At 33.4% G+C, this 21569-nt stretch overlaps 1 protein-coding gene across 6 annotated transcripts in view; it reads left to right on the top strand.

The window, feature by feature from the left end:
• Positions 1 to 21569, top strand: part of USO1 (USO1 vesicle transport factor) — a 75001-nt gene that overhangs the window by 40601 nt on the left and 12831 nt on the right. For 4 of the 6 annotated variants that reach the window (XM_031942776.1, XM_031942772.1, XM_031942775.1 and 1 more), the window contains 7 exons: positions 3762 to 3902; positions 7530 to 7618; positions 11340 to 11494; positions 14471 to 14682; positions 15644 to 15664; positions 20229 to 20339; positions 20700 to 20818. In XM_031942776.1, the coding sequence (XP_031798636.1) occupies positions 3762 to 3902; positions 7530 to 7618; positions 11340 to 11494; positions 14471 to 14682; positions 15644 to 15664; positions 20229 to 20339; positions 20700 to 20818 (848 nt within the window). The remainder of the gene's footprint in view (positions 1 to 3761; positions 3903 to 7529; positions 7619 to 11339; positions 11495 to 14470; positions 14683 to 15643; positions 15665 to 20228; positions 20340 to 20699; positions 20819 to 21569) is intronic. The other 2 variants (XM_031942774.1, XM_031942773.1) reach the window with 1 other exon arrangement.

The following is a 21569-nucleotide window of genomic DNA, read 5'->3' as shown; positions in this document are numbered from 1 at the left end:
TAGTCCGATTTATCTGGAATGTACAATTGATAATGGTTCGAAACACTGAATTTGATCGAGAACTTGAGAAAGAGTCTTAATGACCATGAGGATTGTCAAAATTTTCATTTTAATTTTTTTTTACAAAATTGAAAACTTTAAGCAATGGGTAACTTCTTTGTAGTCTTAATTTTTTAAAATTTAAAATGGCCATTTATAATTTTTATATGACTAGCACTAGCAAGTGGTAGACTTGGTATTGATATGTAAGCCAAATCCATTTTATTTAACATCACTGCTTTTTTTAAAGGTAAAAATTCCTCCAAAATAATTTTTACAAGTATAGATATGCATGTAAACTGAAATCTCCACTAGTGTATCATGTAATTACTTTATTTGTTAAATTTCATTTGGAGTACAGGGAGATTTTTTAAGTAAAACTATATTGCTTGACTTAAAGTTGGAAAAGTCTTTGTGTCTCAATCTTGAAGTGGATTGAACACAAGTTTAATATTAATTTCTCTGTAACTCCTTTGTTAAGTGTTTGATGCATTTAGGATCTCATTACTCATCCTCTCCAATCCTAAGAATGATCTTAAATCTATATATATTATGCGTGTATTCTAGTTATATATAAAACAATTTTTAATATATTTTTAAAACTGAGTTTCAGATTCTTTCTGTTCCTCTCGCTTCACTGAGAAAAGGTACATATGAAGTTGTGCAAAATATTTCCATAGAAAGTTATGTTTAGAAAGAAAACAAAGATCTTCAGCCCCCCCCCCAAAAAAAAACAAACAAACCCTTAAGAAAAATAAATTTGTTTTAAAAGTATGCTTTAATCTATATTCAGATACAAGCAGTTATTTCTCTCTGTATGGATAGCATTTTTGATCATAAGACCTTCAGAATAGTTTTAGTTCATTGTATTGCTGAGAATAGCAAAGTATTGATAGCTGATCATCTTTCAATATTGCGGTTACTTTGCACATAGTGCATTTCATTTTGTATAAGCTATTGTGGGGGACTTAAAAAGCTTTTTTTGAGAGCATCTTGCTCATCATTTCTTATAGCACAGTAGTATTCCATCATAATCATATATCACAATTTATTCAGCCATTCTCCATTTAATGGGCATCCCCTCAATTTCCAGTTCTTTGCCCTGAGAAAAGAGCTGTTATAAATACTTTTGTACAAATAGGTCTTTTTTTTTTTTTTTTTTTTTTAATCTAGGGATTCTTGCCTAGTGGTGGTATTGTTAGGTCAAAGGAGATATGCATGATGTTATAGCCTTTGGGGCATAGCTCATATCTTAGGATCACTTATCAATTAGGGAATGGCTCTTATTTTTTATTAATTTGATTCAGTTCTCTAAATTTGAGAAAAGAAGCCTTCATTCAGAGAAATTTGCTTCAGAATTCTTTTCACAATTACTATGGTTAATTTTATTCCTCCTCCCACATTTATTCTCTCCTTTCACCCTGTCCCTTCTCAAAACTGTTATGCTTCTGACCCACCTCTTTCTCTAATATACCCTCCTTTCTGTTATCCTATAGATAGATTTCTATACCCATATTGAATGTGTTTATATTATTTCCTCTTTGAACCAGTTTTGATGGGAGTAAGGTTCACTCCCCTCCCCTTCTCCTTTTCCCCCTCTACTATAAAAGCTTTTTCTCATTTCTTTTGTGATAGGTAATTCACCTTATTCCACTTCTAACTTTCTCCCACTCTCTAACCCCTTAATTTTTTAAAAAAAAGTATTATTCCTTATTCATCTTATACCTTTATTCTGTCTATATATACTCCTCCTAACTGCCATAATTAATAAAAAAAGTTCTTATGAGTTAGAAGTATCATTCTTCCATGTAGGAGTATAAACAGATAAATCTGATTAACTCTCTTATTTCCCTGTACTGATTATGATTACCTCCTTATGCTTCTCCTGAGTCCTGTTATTTGAAAATCATATTTTCTATTCAGCTCTGGTCTTTTTTATTGAAAATGCTTGAAATTCACAAAATCCATAAATATGGAATGTTTACCCTTTACCCTAAAGGAATATACTCAGGTTTGCTAGGTAGGTGATTCTTGATTGTAATCCTAGCTCCACTGCTCTCCAGAATTTCATATTCTAAGTTCTCTGATCCTTTAGTGTAGAAGTTTGCTAAATCTTGTGTTATCCTGACTGTGGCTCCATTATAGTAAAAGGTGGGGTTTTTTTCAATTTCTATTTTACATCCTGGTTCTAGAATACTTTAGGACAGTTTTCCTTGATAATTTCTTGAAAAGACAATGTCCAGGCTGTTTTTTATCATGGCTTTCATGTAGTTCGATGATTTTAAAATTCTCTCTTCTGGATCTATGAGATATTCATGTTTTCTGTCTTTTCATTTTTTTGATTTTGTTTGTGTCTTGATTTCTCATAAAGCCATTAGCTTTATTTTGCTTCATTTTTGCTTAACTCTTATTTTTAAGGAATTATTTTCCTCAGTGAGCTTTTGTATCTCCTTTCCTATTTGTCCAGTTTTGATCTTGTTTTTATTTTGTTTTTTTGTTTTTTGTAAGGCAGTTGGGATTTAAGTGACTTATTCAGGGTCTCATAGCTAGTAAGTGGTAAGTGTCCGAAGTTGGATTTGAAATTGGATTCTCTTAATTCCAAGACTGATGCTCTATCCACTGTCAGTTTTGCTTTTTAAAAACTTCTCATTGCCTTTTTATATTTCCTTTTTTACATTATTTCATTTTTTTCCTCTAACTTTCTTATTTCATTTTCAGAATCGTTTTTGAATTCTTTCCTGATCAATTCTTATTTTTTTCTTGGAGGTTTTTGATGAAGGAGCTTTGACTTTGTGATTTTCCGAGTGTGTTTTTGATCTTCCTTGTCATTTTAGTAACTTTCTGTGATCAGAATCTTTTCCTGTTGTTTGCTCATATCCCAGAATATTACTTGACTTATAATTCTTTGTAAAGTAGGGCTCTGTTTCTAGGGTGGAGGGTATAATATCCTGAGCTTTAGGGGTTCTATGAAACTATTATCATAGATCCTTCTAGGGACCTGACCACAAGCACACTTTTCTGCCCTGGAGCTGTGAGGAGGGTCCCGACTTCACTGTGGCTGTGGTCTTGTGAAATTTTTGAGTTTCTTTCCTTACTATTTATTAGGCATAGATTTATGAGCATGTTATAGTTGAAAGGGCACCAAATCTTGAGAAGGAAAGCCTCTGATCATAGTTGTCCTACTTGTCTATGTGACCCCAGAACAGCCTTTACCTCTCTAGTACTCAGATTTCTTATCCTAAAATGAGGAGGTTAGTATAGATGAGATCGAAAGTTCTTTGAGCTCTAAATCTGTGATCTTTTTATTTAAATTAGATCTATTGGTCTTTTCCATTGGTCTGTTTCATTGGTCTGTTTTTCTGGCTTTTTGGCCAGAACCAGGCAACTTCAGTATTTTCACTTTGTAATACGTTTTAAGATCTGAAGTACAAAAATTCTTTTGACTTTTTTTTCCTATAATAATATTTCTATGTCCTTGCTAGTCTATCTGTTTTGTTTTCTTTTTATCTGGCTTTGTGAAAGTGACCTGGCTTTCAAAAGTTATATTAATTTATTTAATACACAATATTTGCTTGTTGACTGATTCCTCTTATTAAATAAATTTTGCATAATAATAAATTTGTAATTTTCGCCAAGAAGTAAATTTATGTCTGTTTAGGCTTTATTTTATACTTTCCTTCTATTTTAAAAACAATTCTTTTTTTCTCCTTTTCCTAACTTAGCTTGTTCGTGTTCTGGTATCACCTACAAATCCTCCAGGTGCTACCAGCAGCTGCCAGAAGGCAATGTATCACTGTGGATTGTTGCAACAACTTTGTATTATCTTAATGGCTACTGGTGTTCCTGCTGATATTCTGACTGAGGTAAAGTATCTGATATTGGGAACTGAACTATTTGGAGAAAGGCCATATGCCACGGCAAATTGACTGGGAATTAGCTTCACTAGGGAATTCATTTACTGGTCACGTATTCTACGAAAGTCACTTTGCTGGAAGTTCCGAGGCAGAAAAGGACTAAAATGGAGCTCCAGAATTTACATTCTCTTAAGAATTATAAGATGTATAGTAAATAACATTAGCACCTTGTAAAATGTGATGCTGTAAGAGAGCAGCTCAGTTCAGTGAATGGAGGGGGAACTGGGAGTCAGGAAGACCTGAGTTTAGCTCTAGTGTCAGACAATAGCTGGGTGACCTTATCTGCCTCAGTTTCCTCATCTGTAAGGTGGAGGTAATATAGTAGCATCTGCCTTCCTCTGAGTTGTGAGGATTGAATAAAATAATGTTTTGAAGCATTTTGAAAGCCTGAAAACACTATAAAAGAGGCTGATCTTATAAGATGTTTTTTCTCAGTTTTAGTTGCTGGTGCATGATCTATATCCTACCCCTGTTCCCCCTTAACCATAGCTGCTTCTCAGACTCCTGTCTTAAGCTTTGTCTTTTCCCTAGGAATATTCTTGGTAACTTTATCAACTTTCATAGTTTTAGCTATTACCTCTATGTAAATGACTCGCAAACCTAAATGTCAAGTCTCTTTATTTCTAACTCCTTTCCTCTTTGAAATTTCCATTTCTGTTGAATGCAGTGTTGCCTTTGGTCTGCTAGGTTTATAATCTCAGCATTATCCTCAACTCCTTATTCTCCTTCACCCCACTACCCAGTTTATTTAAGACCATATTACCTCTCTCCTACTTATTGTGATAGCCTCCCAATTAATCTTTCAGTCTCATTTCTGCTACTGCAACCCATCTTACACAATGCGAGCAAATTTAAATGCAATATGTGACTTCCTTAATCAACTCCATTGGTTTCCTATTATCGTGCCCCCCCAAATAAAATATAAATTCCTCTGTTTAGCATAATTTAAAAAGTCTGGATGACTGGCTTCATCTTATCTTTGCAGCCTCATTTGGCGTCACTTCTCTTCTTGCATTCTGTGTTTCATATAAGCTGATTTTCTCTGTGTTCCTCAGAAGATACTCCATCACTCATCTCCATGAATGTATCTTTTCTTACCTCTGTCACCTGTTCTTTCTCTTCTTTTCAGATGTAGCTAAAGTACCATTTTCTGCATGAAATTTTTCATCACTACCAGAGGGTTAACCTATTAATGCTTTCCCCTGTTATTACGTTTCATTTATGTTGAATATATTTACAAATGTGCTTTTTACCCACTCTTTGAAATTATATGCATTGTTCCATTCTTTGTGTTTGAGCACCTTTACCAAGCACAATGCCAGCCCTGTAGGTACTTATTAAATATTTATTGATTATTAGTTTATGGCAAAGTTCTTAAATGATATTTTTAAATACATAAAATAAAATATATGGGATCAGTCATATGTAAAGGAAGTTAATTACATAGAAATAGTTCTAAAGATTTTTTTTAAAATAAGTTTTTAAACCCCAGATTAAGTATCTCTTTTTAAAAATTTAGTTCTTTTTATTCTGTTCTGAATTCCCTCTCCTTCCCCTCCTATTAAGAAGAGAAAAAAATACAAAAAGTCTTAGAACACATATTTGTAGTTATACAAAACAAATAGCAGCATTAGCCATATCCAGATATCCAGAAAGAAGAGAAAATATGTTTCAAACTATATTGGGGGTCCCTTTAGCAGTTTTCTATGTGGGAAATAGATTGCATGTTTAATTGTGAATTTTTTGGCCATTGTGTAGGTCACTTACTAAGTCTTTAAAAGTTCATTATTTTTATGCTATTATTATTCTTGAATAAATTTTCTGGTTCTGGTCATTTTACTTTGCATTAGCTCATTTAAGGTTTTTTTGAAGTCATCTCTTATTATTTCTTAATAGCATAATAGTATTTAGCACTAGCACCATACTTTGTTCAAACACTCCTCAATTGATGGGAAGTTTTCTTTGGTTTCTTTGGGTTACAGACCTATCTTCTGCTGGTCTAAGAGTATGCACCTAGTTCTAAATTGCTCTTCAGAGAGGTTCAACTAGTTCACAACTTGACCAGCATTGCATTTGTGAAGCTATTTTCCTATAACTAATTTAGCATTTGCCATTTTCCATTTTTTGTCGACTTGGCCAATCAAATGGAAGAATGAGTTGTTTTAATATTCACTTCTCTATTAATGATTAAAAGCATTTTTTTACATGGTTATGGATAGCTTTGATTTCTTCCTCTGAAAGCTTTCTATATCCCTTAAACATTTATCAATTGAAAATGGCTAAGAACCTCAATTTTGGAAGAATTCCCTAAAAATAAAAGGCTAAAAAAATTTTTTTTAAGGTGGAAATCATCCTTTTATTAAATAAATCTGTTGTATAAAGCCTTCCCAAAAGGGCCACTGAAATGTCTCATTTTAGGCCATATGGACATCAGAAGGCAAGTCTTAGTGATCTATGGAAACTTTACTAGTTTGGATTACCTCAATATCTACTCTTTATGGACCAGCCCAGACAAGTTCTATTGAGAAGCACATTACCCACGTGGTTGCAGAAGGATGAGCTTTTTGTTTTGGGCAGCTCTTCAGATTATAAAGGGCTGTGAGGGTAAGATAGAGATGTACTCTGTGCATATTGCATTCAGAATCTTCAAAATACCAACATTTGCTACAGATGGGTCAAGCTAAGTAAAACATGTTTCAATGTACAGGATCTCAGCAATCCTAAGTAAATTTTGTGGAGTGATAGTGAAAGTTTAGTATTTCATTTGACCATCATTTCCTTTTGGAGCCAATGGAAACAGCCAGGACCTTAAACCCAACAACTTTAGAAATAGCAGTTTTTCTAGCCCCATCCTCTTGGGAAATCCAGGGTGAGCACAGCCCTGGCCAAGTAAAGAGTATTACTTTAGGAGGTCCTTAGTCCCAGACAAACTATCTCTAATACATGTATGGTTCATAAGGCACCAAGTTAAAGCATATATTAGTGCCAATATAATTATACTTGTAGGAAATCATTAGAGTACATGTCCTGAGGGGGTGTTGTGTTGATAGCCTTTTATTTTTTTTATTAAAGACAATCAAAAAAAGGTCAAAATGCAAAACTGCTGCATTCCAAGGATTCTGTGGAAGTAATAAATGAATACATGCTTTTATCAAACCATTACTTTGACTGGGAAGAGGTGGTTTGCAAATGCTAAAGAAAGAAGTTGTGGTTATACTGATTTTTATAAGCTTTGTTTTTTGTATCCTTATAAGATTGCTTAAATGATTCATTAGCTATTATTTCATCTAATCACAAAGGATTATCTTGTTTTTCTAAAGTATTCCTAAAGTAACATGAATTTTAAGGTTATTTATAGGATGTTAGTGGGAAAGTGAGGGACATTGATGAGTGTATTTGTAAGAAATGTGAGATTTTAATTGCTACAAATTATCTGCTAATAGCCTTTGCCGTTTTTCTAGCAGACTTTGGAGATTAAGCTGAAAGAAAAGCAATTAAGTTTTTTCCCTACTCTGGTCAGCATTAGCCCTTCTTTTTTCTTTATTTTCTGATAAATATTTTAATTCTTCTTAACAGACCATTAACACTGTATCAGAAGTTATTCGAGGCTGCCAAGTAAACCAGGACTACTTTGCATCTGTCAATGCTCCTTCAAACCCACCACGGTAAGAGAAAGGGATATGTCAATATTTATAAAAGATTCTAATGGAAACTATAAATACACTTAATTAACTTTGATTTGGTAATAAAACTTGTATGTCTTTGTCCTCTTAAAATTTTGTGGTGTACCTTTGAGATGGTTAAGAGATTATTAATCTTTTCAGCAAATCAGATATATACCAGGTTTTTGATTTTGAAACTTTAGGTGCTATGTTTTTTTCCCCTAATTTTTTTTGTCAGTTACCAGAAATACCTATTCTGTAACTTTTAAAAGTTACATGTTTGATTTGATTTAATTACCACTTGACAAAATGTGTTGCCTTTCATCTCCAGAATGTGATTTTCCCCAGAGTTCTTTACCCATGTCGATTTTTAAATGGAGCTTGTCAGCAAATGGGGACACACATATGGATACTCAGTAAAAATTTCTTGAACTGAATTAACTGTTCACCTGGGTTGAATCCTTACTGCCTCCAGCTTTTATCTGTGACTCCTAACCACGAAAATAGATTGGTTTTTTATCTTGTTTTTGGCAATAATTGGGGTAGAATTTAATGGAGGATGTTGGGTAGATATTTCCAGAAATGACATAGTGTTGATATCCCCATTTTATAGATGAAGAAACCCATGTGTAAGAGGGGTAGTTTGCCCAAGATTACCTACCTCTTAAAATGGGCATAAATATATGGACACAAGTTTTCAAAACAGTGTGTCTTTTTTGAATACAGTATCATTTCTCTTCTCCTTGTGGATGTAGTGCTCTTTCTCTAGGAAATAATTATGAATGAATAGGCAAAGCCATATTTCTTCTTTTTCTTTTAAAAACATTTTTTTCTGGTTATACATGTACATTCATTTTTATTATTATTTTTTTAAACACATTTCCTTATGAATCATATTAGGAAGAAAAAAATCAGAACAGAAGACAAAAGCCACGAGAGGGGGAAAAACACATAAGAAAATGGAAAAAAAAAAAGTGAACACAACATATGTTAATTTCCTTTGAGTCTCCATAGTTCCCTCCCAGGATCTAGGTGGCGTTTTCCATCCAAAGTTTATTGGGATGTCTTTGGATCACTGAACCACTAAAGAGAATCGTGTCTTTCATAGTTGATCATTGTGCAAGCTTGCTATTACTGTGTATAACGTATTCCTGATTCTGCTTGTTTCACTCAGCATCAGTTCATGTAAATTTTTCCAGACCTTTCTAAAATCATCTTATTCATTTTTTATAGAACAATAATATACCAATATTTTCATTTATCATAACTTATTCAGCCATTCTCCAATTGATGGGCATCTAGTCATTTTCCAATTTTTTTTTTACCACAAAAAGAGCTACTATAAATATTTTTACACATGTGGGACCTTTTCCCTCCTTTGTGATTTCCTTGGTACATGGACCTAGTAGAAACACTGCTGGATCAAAGGGTATGCACAGTTTGATAACTCTTTGGGCATAGTTCCAAATTTCTCCCCAGAATGGTTGGATCATTTCATAACGCCATCAACAATGCTAGAAAAATTTTTGTTCATTTGGATTATAAATATGAAAAGATCCCTAAAAAGGGTTATCCTATACACAATACAACAGAAAGAAGATTCAATATAAAACCATGAATTTCCCTTTCATCATTTACTTTTTTTTAAACTATCCTGCTTTCCAGTGCTTCCAAGTTTTTCTTTGTTCTCTGCTGTGCATTTTAAATATTTTTTCTCCCTCTCTCCTCTACCTTCCACCTTAAAAACAAATATGGGCATATGTTATGTGCAAAACCATACTATATATTCTTCTGTTTATTAATTCCTTGGAGGTAGATAACATCTTTTTTTACACATCTTTTGCTTTGCGTATTTATAATACTCAAAATGACTTTGTACTACAAAATTATTCTAAGAATAACATTGGTGTTAACTGTGTTCAAAATTCTTTTGGTTCTGCTCATTTTATTCCTCATTATTCCATGCAAGTTTTTCCATGTTCTAAAAGCAGTCTGCTCATCTTTTCTTGTAACAGAGTGGTATTCCATCACAATCATATACCACAACTTGTTTAACCATTCCCGAGTTGATGGGCATCTCCTCAGTTTCCAATTCTTTGCTACCACAAAGAGAATCACTGTAAATATTTTAGAAAATATAAATTCTTTTCTTGGGAAACAAACCGCATAGTGATATTACTGGATCAAAGAGTATCGACAGTTGAATACCAATTTGGACATAACTTCATATTTCTCTCCAAAATTTTTGGATCAGTTCATAGTTCCACCAACAGTGAATGTGTTGCAAATTTTCCATATCCCTTCCCAACATTTGTTGCTTTCCCCTCTTATCATTTTAACCAATCTGATAGATATGAGGTAATATCTCAAATTTGCTTTAATTTACATTTCTCTAATCAGTAGTAATTTAGAGCATTTTTTACATGACTATAAGTTGATTTCTTCATCAAAAAACTGTCTGGTCATATCCTTTGACCATTTATCAGTTGAGGAATGACTCATTCTTATAGGTTTGACAGAGTTGTTTTTGTACATTTAAAATATGAGATCTTCATCTGAGAAAGTCTCTAAAAATTTTTGCTCAATTTTCTGCTTTTTTTTCTGTGCTTGGATACATTGGTTTTATTTGTATAAATAAACTTCTAAACTTAATGTAATCTAAATTATTCCTTTTGTACCTCAGTGTGCTATCTGTTTATTCATAAATTATTTTCCTCTCCATTATATGATAAATATGTTACATGTTCTTCTAATTTTCTTAAGATATCTCCCTTCATATCCCTGTGTCCATTTTGACTTTATCTTGGTAAATTGGTCTATGTCCAATTTCCTTTCCAGCTTTCCCAACAATTTTTACCAAATATTCATTTTCAAAAAGCTTAAATATTTACAACACAAAGTTATTACTGTCTTGTTATTGTGTCTACTTTGTCAACTATGTTAAACTGATCTACCTTTGTACTGTTTCTTAGCCAGTACCAGATGATTTTGTTAATTATAGCCATTTTGATTAGTTTAAGATCTCTTAGTGCCAAACCTTTACATTTTTTTCATTAATCCATTTGATAATTTTTGACCTTTTGTTTTTCCAAATGATTTTTATTATTTTTTCTAGCTCAATAAAACAATTTTTTGGTAATTTAATTGGGATGACATCGAATAGATTCATTTAAATTACTGTTTTTATTAGATTAGCTCTGCTTATCCATGAACAGTTAATATTTTTCCAATTATTTAAATCTTACTTTATTTGTATGAAAAGGGTTTTTATAATTGTTAATATACTTTCAAGGTTTATTTTGGTAGATATACTCCCAGATATTTTATACTGTCTAGAGGTATTTTAATTGGGGTATCTCTCTATCTCTTCTTGCAGGGTTTTATGGGTGATGTGTAGAGAAATGTTGATTTTTGTGGTTTTATTTTATAATCTCTTTTGCTAACATTTTTCAGTGTTTCCAATAGCTTTTTAAACTTTAGAATTTTCCAAATATATTTATTGTTTGCAAAAAGAAAGTTTTATTGGGCAAATCAATTTTTCAGGTTTTCTTAATTGGGTGAATTTGACTTTAGAAAAATAAGATAATCCTAGAAAAGAGATAATATTTAGCAGCCCTTCCTGCACATCAATAATTGTTCTTTCAGCCCCTAGATCTCACATGACTGAGTCTTGGCCTTTGGTGCTTTGGTTCTGATAGGCATTTTTCTCTTAAAAATGAAACAGGCCTGCTATTGTTGTGCTTTTGATGTCCATGGTTAACGAAAGGCAGCCATTTGTTTTGCGTTGTGCTGTTCTCTACTGTTTCCAGTGTTTCTTGTATAAAAATCAGAAAGGACAAGGGGAAATTGTGGCAACACTTCTGCCTTCTACTATTGATGGTAAGTTTTTTTTAATTGCTAAATTGAATCCATTTCATGCTTTTATCCATCTTCCTATATCTGAAGATTAATCTTAATGTTAAATAAAATACAAATGTTTTGGTTTGAGTGATTCTATTTTGGAAATGTCATGGTCTTTATTGCCCTGTTAAAGACTCGCAGCTTTATTTTTTTTATTTTATTTTTATTTTTATTTTTTTTTGCTGAGGCAATTGGGGTAACTGACTTGCCTAGGGTCACAAAGGGAGGAAGTGTGATGTGTCTGAGGCAGATTTGAACTCGGGTACTCTTGACTTGAAGGCTGGTGCTCTATTCACTACACCAAGTAGCTACCCCTCATGGCTTTAATTTTAAAAGGAAAGCAAACTCCACATAATATTCAGTTTGTCATGCATTTCTCCCTTTATGTTTTATAGTGCAAATGGAGATGTCCATTTAATTTTGTTAGATTTCATAATAAAAAGTTAGAAAATAAACATCAGAAAACAAAAAAAGAATATTTCTGCACCTTTGAGGAAAAAGCTTGGTTTCATTAAAAGCACTACATAGTTTCCCAAAGATAATCCAATTTTTTCTTCTCCTGTTCATTTTTGGTCCCATTTCATTGTGTATTCATAGCTTCAGCCCATGGGTAGAACACATCTCTAAAACTGGATCATAAATCTGGACAAAGATTCTTTTTATTATGGTTTTTTAAATTTTTCCAGATGTTTTTTAATTAAAATTTTCATGATAAAATCCTGAGGTCAACAGTATAGATTAAAATTTCCAGCAAATATATGAATCCTAAATAAACACTTCTTATCAGTTTGGCATTCTGGAAATCTAGTTGTGTGCTCTGCTACTGTAAATCCCAACATCAAATTTTTATTTTATACCCATAAGCCCCTGATCTTTTCATTCTTCATTCCTTCCATTCTGCAGGCATTTATTATTCATTCTCATCATGCCCCTCTCTCCTACTGAACAGTTTAAAAGCCTAAAATCTTCGTAGCAAACAGGCAGGGTCCAGCAAAAATAATTTCCATTTTTATCATTTCAAAAAATTCATGTCTCATTTTGCATTTTTAGTTCATCACCTCTCTGGAAGGAGCTGTGAGGGTAGAGAGAAGTGGGAAGAAAAATTAATATTTAGACCTCAGAATTCGTGGTTTGATGTTGCATTGAGCCAAGTTCTATTTACAATTTGGCTCATAGTTGTTTTTCTTTATAATGTTTTTAAAAATAAAAATAAAGTTTTAATCTAATTCTGCTCACTTCACTCTACATTAGTTCATGTTGAAATCTTTATAGTTTCCTCTGAAACTGACCATTTCATCATTTCTCATGGCACACAAGAATATTTCCAGTACATTTATGAACCACAATTTGCTTCTCCATTCCTCAATGGACATCTACTTAGTTTCTAGCTTTTGGCTACTATGAAAAACAGAAATTCTTAACTAGGAGTTCCCCTGTTTTAGATAGAGTAGATAAGATTGATTGATTGGTCAAAAGATACACCTCTTTACATAATTGATGTGCTTGATATGTCTATACATTTTATTTTATTCATTTAAAAATATTTCTGGAGATGGCATCGGACTGTCAAAGGGATTCAGGACACAAAAATCATTAAGAAACCCTGATATCACATTGGAAGAAACCATGGGAACAGTCAGACCCAATCCTCTAATTTTTCAAGTGAGGAAATTAAGTTTCAGAGATTAATTGACTTCTCCAAGGTCATGCTTGGTAGTAAATTGTAAATCTCTGATTAAAACCTAGGTTCTCTGACTACATACCTGGTACTTTTCTACCTTTGCTTTCAGGTGCATATTATAGCATAGATAGTAGTCATTTCACTTGATTTTTCTTGTGCTGACTAGGCCAGATTCTTAAGTTATTACAGATTTCATTTAGGAGACTTTTTCAGAGTTTTGTTAGGGAAAATTCATGTAATTTAAAAAAAATTTCTGTAGTTTTTGAAATTAAGATCCATTGTATCTGAATTGATGGGCTTTATAGAAAAGTAAATCTTTTATACTTTACTTGAATCTTAATAATTTGGAGATGCTATTTGAAAATACTGAGTGTATCCAGTTTCTTCTTTTACATTAATAGGTTACATATAATAAGTATGCAACTTTCCTGAAGTTGATCCCCCCAAAAATCCTGTTAACTACCAAGAACGTACTTGATAGAAATGGAAAAAAGTAATTCACCGAAAGGCATTCTGCTGTAAGTTTACCTGGTATCCATATTGATTGTGGAATGTCTAAACAAATTGTGGTTCATGAATATAATGGAATATTAATTTGCTCCTAGAAGTGAAGGAAGATTTATAAAAATGGCGGTACAATAAAGTAGAGCCTGAAAAACAGTGACTAGAAACACATAAAAGCCAGTCAAGTGCCTCTGGCCCCCTCTTCTGCAGAGCTGGGGGCTGCTGGTGCATAAAGTGCCAGCTCTGCTGCTGTGTTTCCTTAATTCACTATATGTGGCTGGGGATCGCTCTGGACAAGGGAGCATTTATATATGAAAATGAAGGTGGCAAAACAAAAGGCCAATTTTAAAAATTGAAAAACAAAAAAAGAAAAGACAAATGAAAGAAAAAGCCCTGAAGCTTTGTTTGAGTCATTTAAATGGATTTCGCCTTTTCTTGAATGTTTTAGAAGTGATTTCATCACCACCAGCTTGGTGTTTATCTTTTTTTGATATTCTTCTGAGAGCTTAAAATTGCTTCTATTCTTCTATAAATTTCTTTTTAGACACCATTTCTCCTTCACTTCTTCATATTTTAAGAATTGTTCTCTACTAATCCATTATAGCTCAGGGGCAAAAGGAGGTGAGTTCCTAATCTTGTGGTATTTTTATGATTTTAGGTGGCAACTTATCCAATATGTTGATGAATATATATCTTCAATTCACTTTGAATTTAATTTGATCACACATATAGAGTGTTCTGACATTATCTTCTGCCTGCTAATTTTATAGCTACAGGTGTTTCAGTCTCTGCTGGTCAACTATTATGTGGAGGCCTCTTTTCCACCGACTCCCTTTCAAATTGGTGTGCTGCTGTGGCCCTGGCCCATGCATTGCAAGAAAATTCTACTCAGAAGGAGCAGCTGCTGCGGGTTCAGCTTGCCACAAGTATCGGCAACCCTCCAGTGTCTTTGCTGCAGCAGTGCACTAACATCCTCTCTCAGGTGCAGTATTTGCCCAGCCTTACATCCAGAGGGGAAGGGAAGTGTGCACTAAAGAAACATTTTTATTTCAGCACAGAAACCTTACGAGATTTATGGAGCATCAGAAAAGTTTGCAGAGAGGAGAAAAGAGGAGGGCTCATGCACTCAGTTTTTATTAGGAAGAAAAAGCCGCTGATGTGACATTTTGCTAAGACATTTTGCCTCTGACATTAGTTTGTGCAACCTGATATTAAATTAGGCTTGTATTGCGATGGCTCTCCTTTGCTTGGAGTCTCCACTTAGAGCAGAGCATTTTATATGAAATCACCTTGAGCAGAAATACTAAGTTTCTCTGCCTAAGTTTCCTGATCAGTAACATGATGGGATTGGACTTTGATGGCCCTCTGTGATAACTCTGATTTGATTAGGGCCTTTCATGGAATTTATGAATGAGTTTATTAAGGACAAAAGATGAATATTATTTTAAATCTCTTGTCATTTTTAAAAATTCCACCTTTATCTTTATTTCTAGTACTTTTTAGTCTCAGAAATAAAAAAAAAGCTCAAGTGCCCCAAGTATTTGGAAGTAGCCAAAACTTTATCCAGAAAAGCTAGTTATGTTTACTTAATATTGGTCAGTGTTTGCCATAATGTAAGCTATCAAAGCTCCTGTCTTAATTTAAATAGTTTTTAACTCTCTAGTCAGGGAAACCACACATTGAACAATAAGTAGTCCTAAGGATTTACAAATAATGACCGCTCATTTCATCTCTCAATGGGAACAATATATCACCTTGACTCCCAAAATGAATGTACATTTTAGTGAAATAGAATCACTTTCAAGGTAGACTCAGCCATGAATGATTAGTTCTCTGATAGTTAAAGATGGCGGGCGGGAGGGAAGAATTTTGGTAAGATTTTTCCAGATTTAATTTTTCAAAAATAGTAATACATGTGAATTTTTTTAATGTATAATTTACAGGGTGATAAGATCGACAGACGGGTATGTATCATTTGGTGAGGCTTAGGTATTTCTTTAAAATAGGGCCTTTTCTGTGTCTTGGGTTCTGCTGATTGATTTTTTTAACTGCTTGTTGAAATAATACTCTACTTACACTTTCATTTGTCAACCAGGATGGTACTCTTAAGGGCTTCTCAGTGGGATGCTGCAGTGGTGTCCTTGGAGCTATGCCAGTGATAATCCTAAACTGTCCTTGGGCTTTCTTTGGGTTGCTTACACTTTGCAGAATTCAAAGGGTTTTAGTTGAAACTTTTTTTCTTTTCCCTCTTTTTTTTTTTCAAGAATGTAAAATTTAGTTTTAAGATACTTATGTCATTATTTAATCAAGATTTAAAATAGGAATCATTTAAATGAATTGCTAAAATCATACTAAGTCTTGACATTTAAAATCTTTACAATTAAACACCATGGTTTATTTTGTACATAATTTTATACTGAGAACATTAGAAATGATTTTATAAGTGAGTGGCTAAAAAAATGTATAGTTTAAACTAGTAAACTTAGGCATGCTTGGATATATGTTTTCACTTTAAAATCTGGATAACAATAGCTGAGGTGCTAAAATGTGGGCTTTATTATGTGTAAAGTTAATGATATTGAGCATTATGTCTATGTTCAGAATATGATGAATATTCTATTGACATGAAACTTCCATCTTGGTGCCCTGTGTAGTGTTTGAAAAGAGCAAGTATTTCATAAGTATTATTCTTAGTACTATACAAGTATAAGGGAGAAATGTGCATCAAAGAATGGAACATTTATAGGTTTTACCAGACATACCTAAGCATGTTTGTTTTCATAATTGAAGTCAATCAAAATATTAGACATATTTTAATGTTTTACTAAAAATAGAGTTGAGATTAATTATCTAGAGAAGGCCAGTTCAAATTTCCAATAAATTATTTGAATTGATTTCCAAGAATAATTCTCTAGCAATTAAAATCCTCAGAAAATGAAGTTACATTTACTTTGTTAATGTAATTAAAATATTTTCAAATTAAGAAATGCTTATTGAATTCCTACAAAGTTCAAGCTTTTGATGTCAAGAACTGTGACATATATATATATATAAAATTATCATTAAGAGTCATTTAGCTCCAGTAAAACCTGCAGGTATATGCAATGAAGCAAGTTGATTTGTGTTTTTGTCTAATGTGTTTTCCATTATAAAGATCTATTTAGTCATTTTTTAATTAACTGAGATGCAAATTGTATTAAGCTCCTTGAGGTAGGATCTGTCTTTATTGTTTCTTAGTGCCTTGCACATGCTAGGTATTTAATGCTTAGTGAATTTAATTTGGAAAGAGCACCGAACTAAAAAATCATTTGACCTCTGAGATCATAGCACTTAATTTGTACCTCTCTTGTGCTTATATGTCTTGCAAATGAAAATCTTCGTTCTTATTAGATTAATTTATGTGAGACCAAATTATAAGTTATTAGTTATTTATGTGCCATAATCCCTTGGAGATTGTATGCATGACTGAAAGCAGATTTTTTTTTTTAAACCAGAATTTGTCTTGCTGAGTGTCTAGCACAATGTTCTTTAGGAGCTAAAGTGAATATTGGTTATGTTTGCCAGTTCTGGGCAAGTTAAAGGACACCTATACCTTAGTCCCCTCATAGGGAAAATGGGGATGTAGAGACTTGTTCAGTCTACCTCCAACGATGGTTGTGCTGAGCAAATAAGACTATGCAAGTGTAAAAGCTATGTACTAGTGTGGAGATGTTCTTTGTGGTTCTAATGATTGTGGGGCTTTAAAAAATCTGAAGCCTGTCAGGAGGAGGTTAAAAAAAATAAAGATACCAAGTCAGTGCTCAATAAAAGCTGACTTACTGGTTGGATGATTTGGGTCTGCAGCTTACATAACCTCAGTTGTATAGTGTGTCTTTATTTTGGAGAGAAAAAACAGAAAAGTCTTTGATCAAGAAAATGTTGGAAAGAGAGGTAAGAATTTTTTGGCTAAATGGAAGCACTAGAAAATCAAACTAATGCCTCCCTTTGACTAGTTTGGAAAGAGTCACTCAGCGTTCATTCTTTGAAAAGGAAGAAGGTTGAGCAGAAGACATGAAAGGAAATTTCAAAGCAGGATAGTTAACGTTTTATACATTGAAATTATTTGTATGATCATACTGTGTATAAATACATATTTCTACCTTTCTTGCGCACACACACACACATACACACACACACACACACACACACACACACACGTAGTTCAATGGAAAGAACTTCACCTCCAAAATGAGAAGGCCTGATTTGTAGTCCAGTTCTACCTCTTCCTAGAAAAAGGAGCCTTGGACAAGTCACTTAGTTTTTTGGTTACCTCAGATTCTTCATCTAGAAAATAAAATTGTACTTGGATGCTTTTATCTGTCAGATTTTATAATTGACAAGGAAGCTGAAAAAAATTTTGATCAGTAGCCTCTTAAAGGGTGAAAAATTATTTGTACTGAAGGGAGGAGGGAGTGCTATAAGTGATTCTTAAAAATGTGTTGCTAAAGCTTTTTCTTTTAAATCTTGATCTCATTATTTTCTTTTTTTGGCTTTTTCCAAGCACTGAGTAAGCATAACAGTTCTATTCATTTCAATGAGACTTTCACTCTTTTAAATTATGATCATATTTATCTCTTTCAATCATACAGTGCTTCCTCATTAGAGGAGAAACCTTACACTTACTAGGGAACTGTGCCTCATTAACACCAGAAATTACTAAAATAAACTCACAAGTCCCTCTTTCTTTTCAACTTTTCTTTTTCTGAAAATGGGAAAGTTTACATTAAATCATGATGTTAAATGATTTCATGTAAACTTAACATCAAAGGATCACATTATTTTCATGATCATCACAATATAATGCATGTAATTTTTTTTTACTTCTATTCCTTTGCTTTCATTCCATATTGTTATTGTTCCTGTTTAATGCCTTTATTCTTTTATTTTTGAGAGTAAGCATAGATTATTCGTTTATTTTGATTTTAAAAATAGGTCTTTTTTAATCCTAGAGACTTTTTAAGAGAGTACTACCCTATTATATATAATGGGAGAGTTCCAGTAGAGCTTTATACATCCAAAAGTTAAAAAGTGATAAATTTATAAAAGCTCAATCATTTTAAGTAGTACACTTTATTGCTTAACTGTTCTGCTGTGGTTCAAAATGTTTTTTCAATTAAAAAAAAAACTTTTTTTTTCCTAATGAGAAAAAGTGAAATGAGAATTGACCAACATTTTCTTATACATTATAATTAAATCTATTGTAAATAATTTCTATTTTTTTCATGATAGGGAATAAAGAACTATTCAGGGGAATTAAAAAAAAAAAATAGGAAGCCAGTCTTGAGATCAAGAAGACCTAGATTCAAGTCTTCTTTTCTGATATATACTGGTTGCATGACCTCAAACAAGTAACTTAAACCGTTATTAGCAATTTCAGCTCTCTTAAGACTAGGGATTATGAGCAAATACTGATCTGCATTGGTTAGTATTTCCCTGTAAGAATTCCTCTGCCCCTGAGATCATTGATCAGTTTCCTCAACTTCCATTCCTCCATGAGAGGAAATTTCTAAATGATCCATGATAACATTCCATTTTGATTTCTTCTTTACAGTGCATTGTTTGACAAGAAAATTGTACTAGAGAAATTTTTAAAATTGGGGATGAAGCAACACTCAATTTAGAGACAAATTTTGGTGTTGAGATAGATTCAAACATATAAAATTACATCTTCCCCCAGTGCCTGATTGTGGCTTGAAGGTGACCTTGGATTCTCACAGATTATGATAACACAGTGTAGCCTCTGGAAACTTAGATCAAGTAGGACAGATTTGGGGGTACAGGTTCAGTGAAGATTTGTGTGTCTGTGATCTCAGGATCAACCAGTCTGAGTCTAGAAAGGCTTATCACCAGGAGGGAGGCTGCACCAAGGACTTATTATTCAGCCAGGCCAGGTTATCTGGAACAGTCTGCCTGGGAGAGAAACAATAGCTTGCCTGGGTGTGGGTGGGGAGAAATGCCCCACCACCAACATCACCACCACTACCCATGCTAATGATGTCATGGATTTAGGGAATAGGGAAAAGGAGCCTAGACTAGAGCAGAAGGGCAGTTCTCTTGCATTTTGAACATACTTGAACTGTTTTAAGCAAGATTGCTACATTCTTCAGAAAACATTGTTTATTCTGTTAATATTTTAACAAGGCCAATTTATATTTATGAATATAAATTAATTTTTACTAATTCTAATTGAATTCTCTTCATCTTATTTGAGCTTGCTCTTGGTTGCGCATTTGGGAGTGCTGTGATTGGATGATAGAAGAATGGATTCTTTTATTGAATATTAACAGCATGCCAGGAAGCTGGTTACTATACATATACCCAAAATGGTTTTTCTCCTGTTAAAGGGAGATGGGGGTGGAAGAGGAGGAGGGGTGGGAAGGTACCAGGAACTAAGTATTATAATTCTTCTTTAATGAGAAAGAGAGAGGAAAACTTCAATAAAAATAAATAACTTATGGGGAGAAATTCACGGCACTTTTTTCATTTCAGGGGAGCAAAGTACAAACAAGAGTTGGGTTATTGATGTTGCTCTGTACCTGGTTAAGCAATTGTCCTATTGCTGTGACACACTTTCTTCACAATTCAGCAAATATTCCATTTGTATCCTTTGTTTTAAATAGCTAAGAGTTATTGTTAAACTCTTTTTTTTTTTAAATAGTGCTAGGCTCAAAATTTGCCTTTATGATTTCATTTATGTTAAAACTCATAAATATTAGGGGAGTTATTTTCCAGATATGATATTTCATCAGAAATGCTTTATGATATTTCCTAAGATTCTTAAGCAGAAGATAGTAGTATTCACTTATATGATTCATCTAGACTGGTTTTGTACATGTGCCATTATACAGTATTCAGAAGGATATTTTTCCAACGATTGTGTAATAATTTTGTGAATAGTAAAACAACATACCAATTGGGTTATGTGATGAAGTTTGTCATCTTCCTTAACAAAAATTTCAGCTTACAGCACAAATAGCAGAAAATCTTGGAGAAGAGGAGCAGTTGGTTCAAGGCTTATGTGCCCTCTTGTTGGGCATTTCCATTTATTTCAATGATAATTCACTTGAGAACTATATGAAGTAAGTGGGGAGAAAATTCATACTTTTAAGTGCTCTGCACAGAAACAATTGTATGAGCTCTTGTGGTTAACAAAATGTATAGCTGCTGAGTCTGACATTTTCAATCCTTGGAAATGCTTCAGTGAAGGAAGACATAGCAACCAAATCCCAGATCATTAAAGTGTGTGTCTTCCCTTGTGTGCTGGCAGAGACCATGGGTTTCTCAGCACCTAATAACAGTGTTCTGCACATAAAAAGCGGAATCAAAATTTGTTGAATCAAAATTGCTATGAATTAGCTCATGTTTATTAAGTGCCTGCTCTGTGCCAAGGCCTGCTAAGTACTAGGAAGACACAAAAAGACCAGACCCAACTCCCTCTCCCTCTTCTACCGCCCTCCCACCTTCAGGGAGTTCACAGGACAGAGAAGATAGCATGGAAACAGCTGAACAACTAAGCTATCTATAAGAAATTAAGAAAGCCTTTCTGGACAGTAGAATACGAGAAGAGAACTAACATTCAATGATGTTGGAAAGGTACTTGGGGCCAGATGGTAAAAAGTTTTAAAAGCTATGGGACTTCCTTTTTATCCTAGAAGCAGGAAAGAGCTGCAGGAATTATGCATACACATGCTAATTAAATCTATGAGAGCTGATGACATCAACAAGAGAGAGGGATGACAAAAAGTCTCAGTCAGAAAGGTCAGACAGGGAGAAAGGTAAAGGATCTAGGAGGTCAGAGTGGTCCTCACTCTCCACTGTAATGGAAAGGTT

Source organism: Sarcophilus harrisii, chromosome 6 (assembly GCF_902635505.1).
Source record: "Sarcophilus harrisii chromosome 6, mSarHar1.11, whole genome shotgun sequence".
Taxonomy (NCBI): Eukaryota; Metazoa; Chordata; class Mammalia; order Dasyuromorphia; family Dasyuridae; genus Sarcophilus; species Sarcophilus harrisii.
Note: the sequence above shows the minus strand (reverse complement) of the source record. Positions and strands in the feature narration are given on the sequence as shown.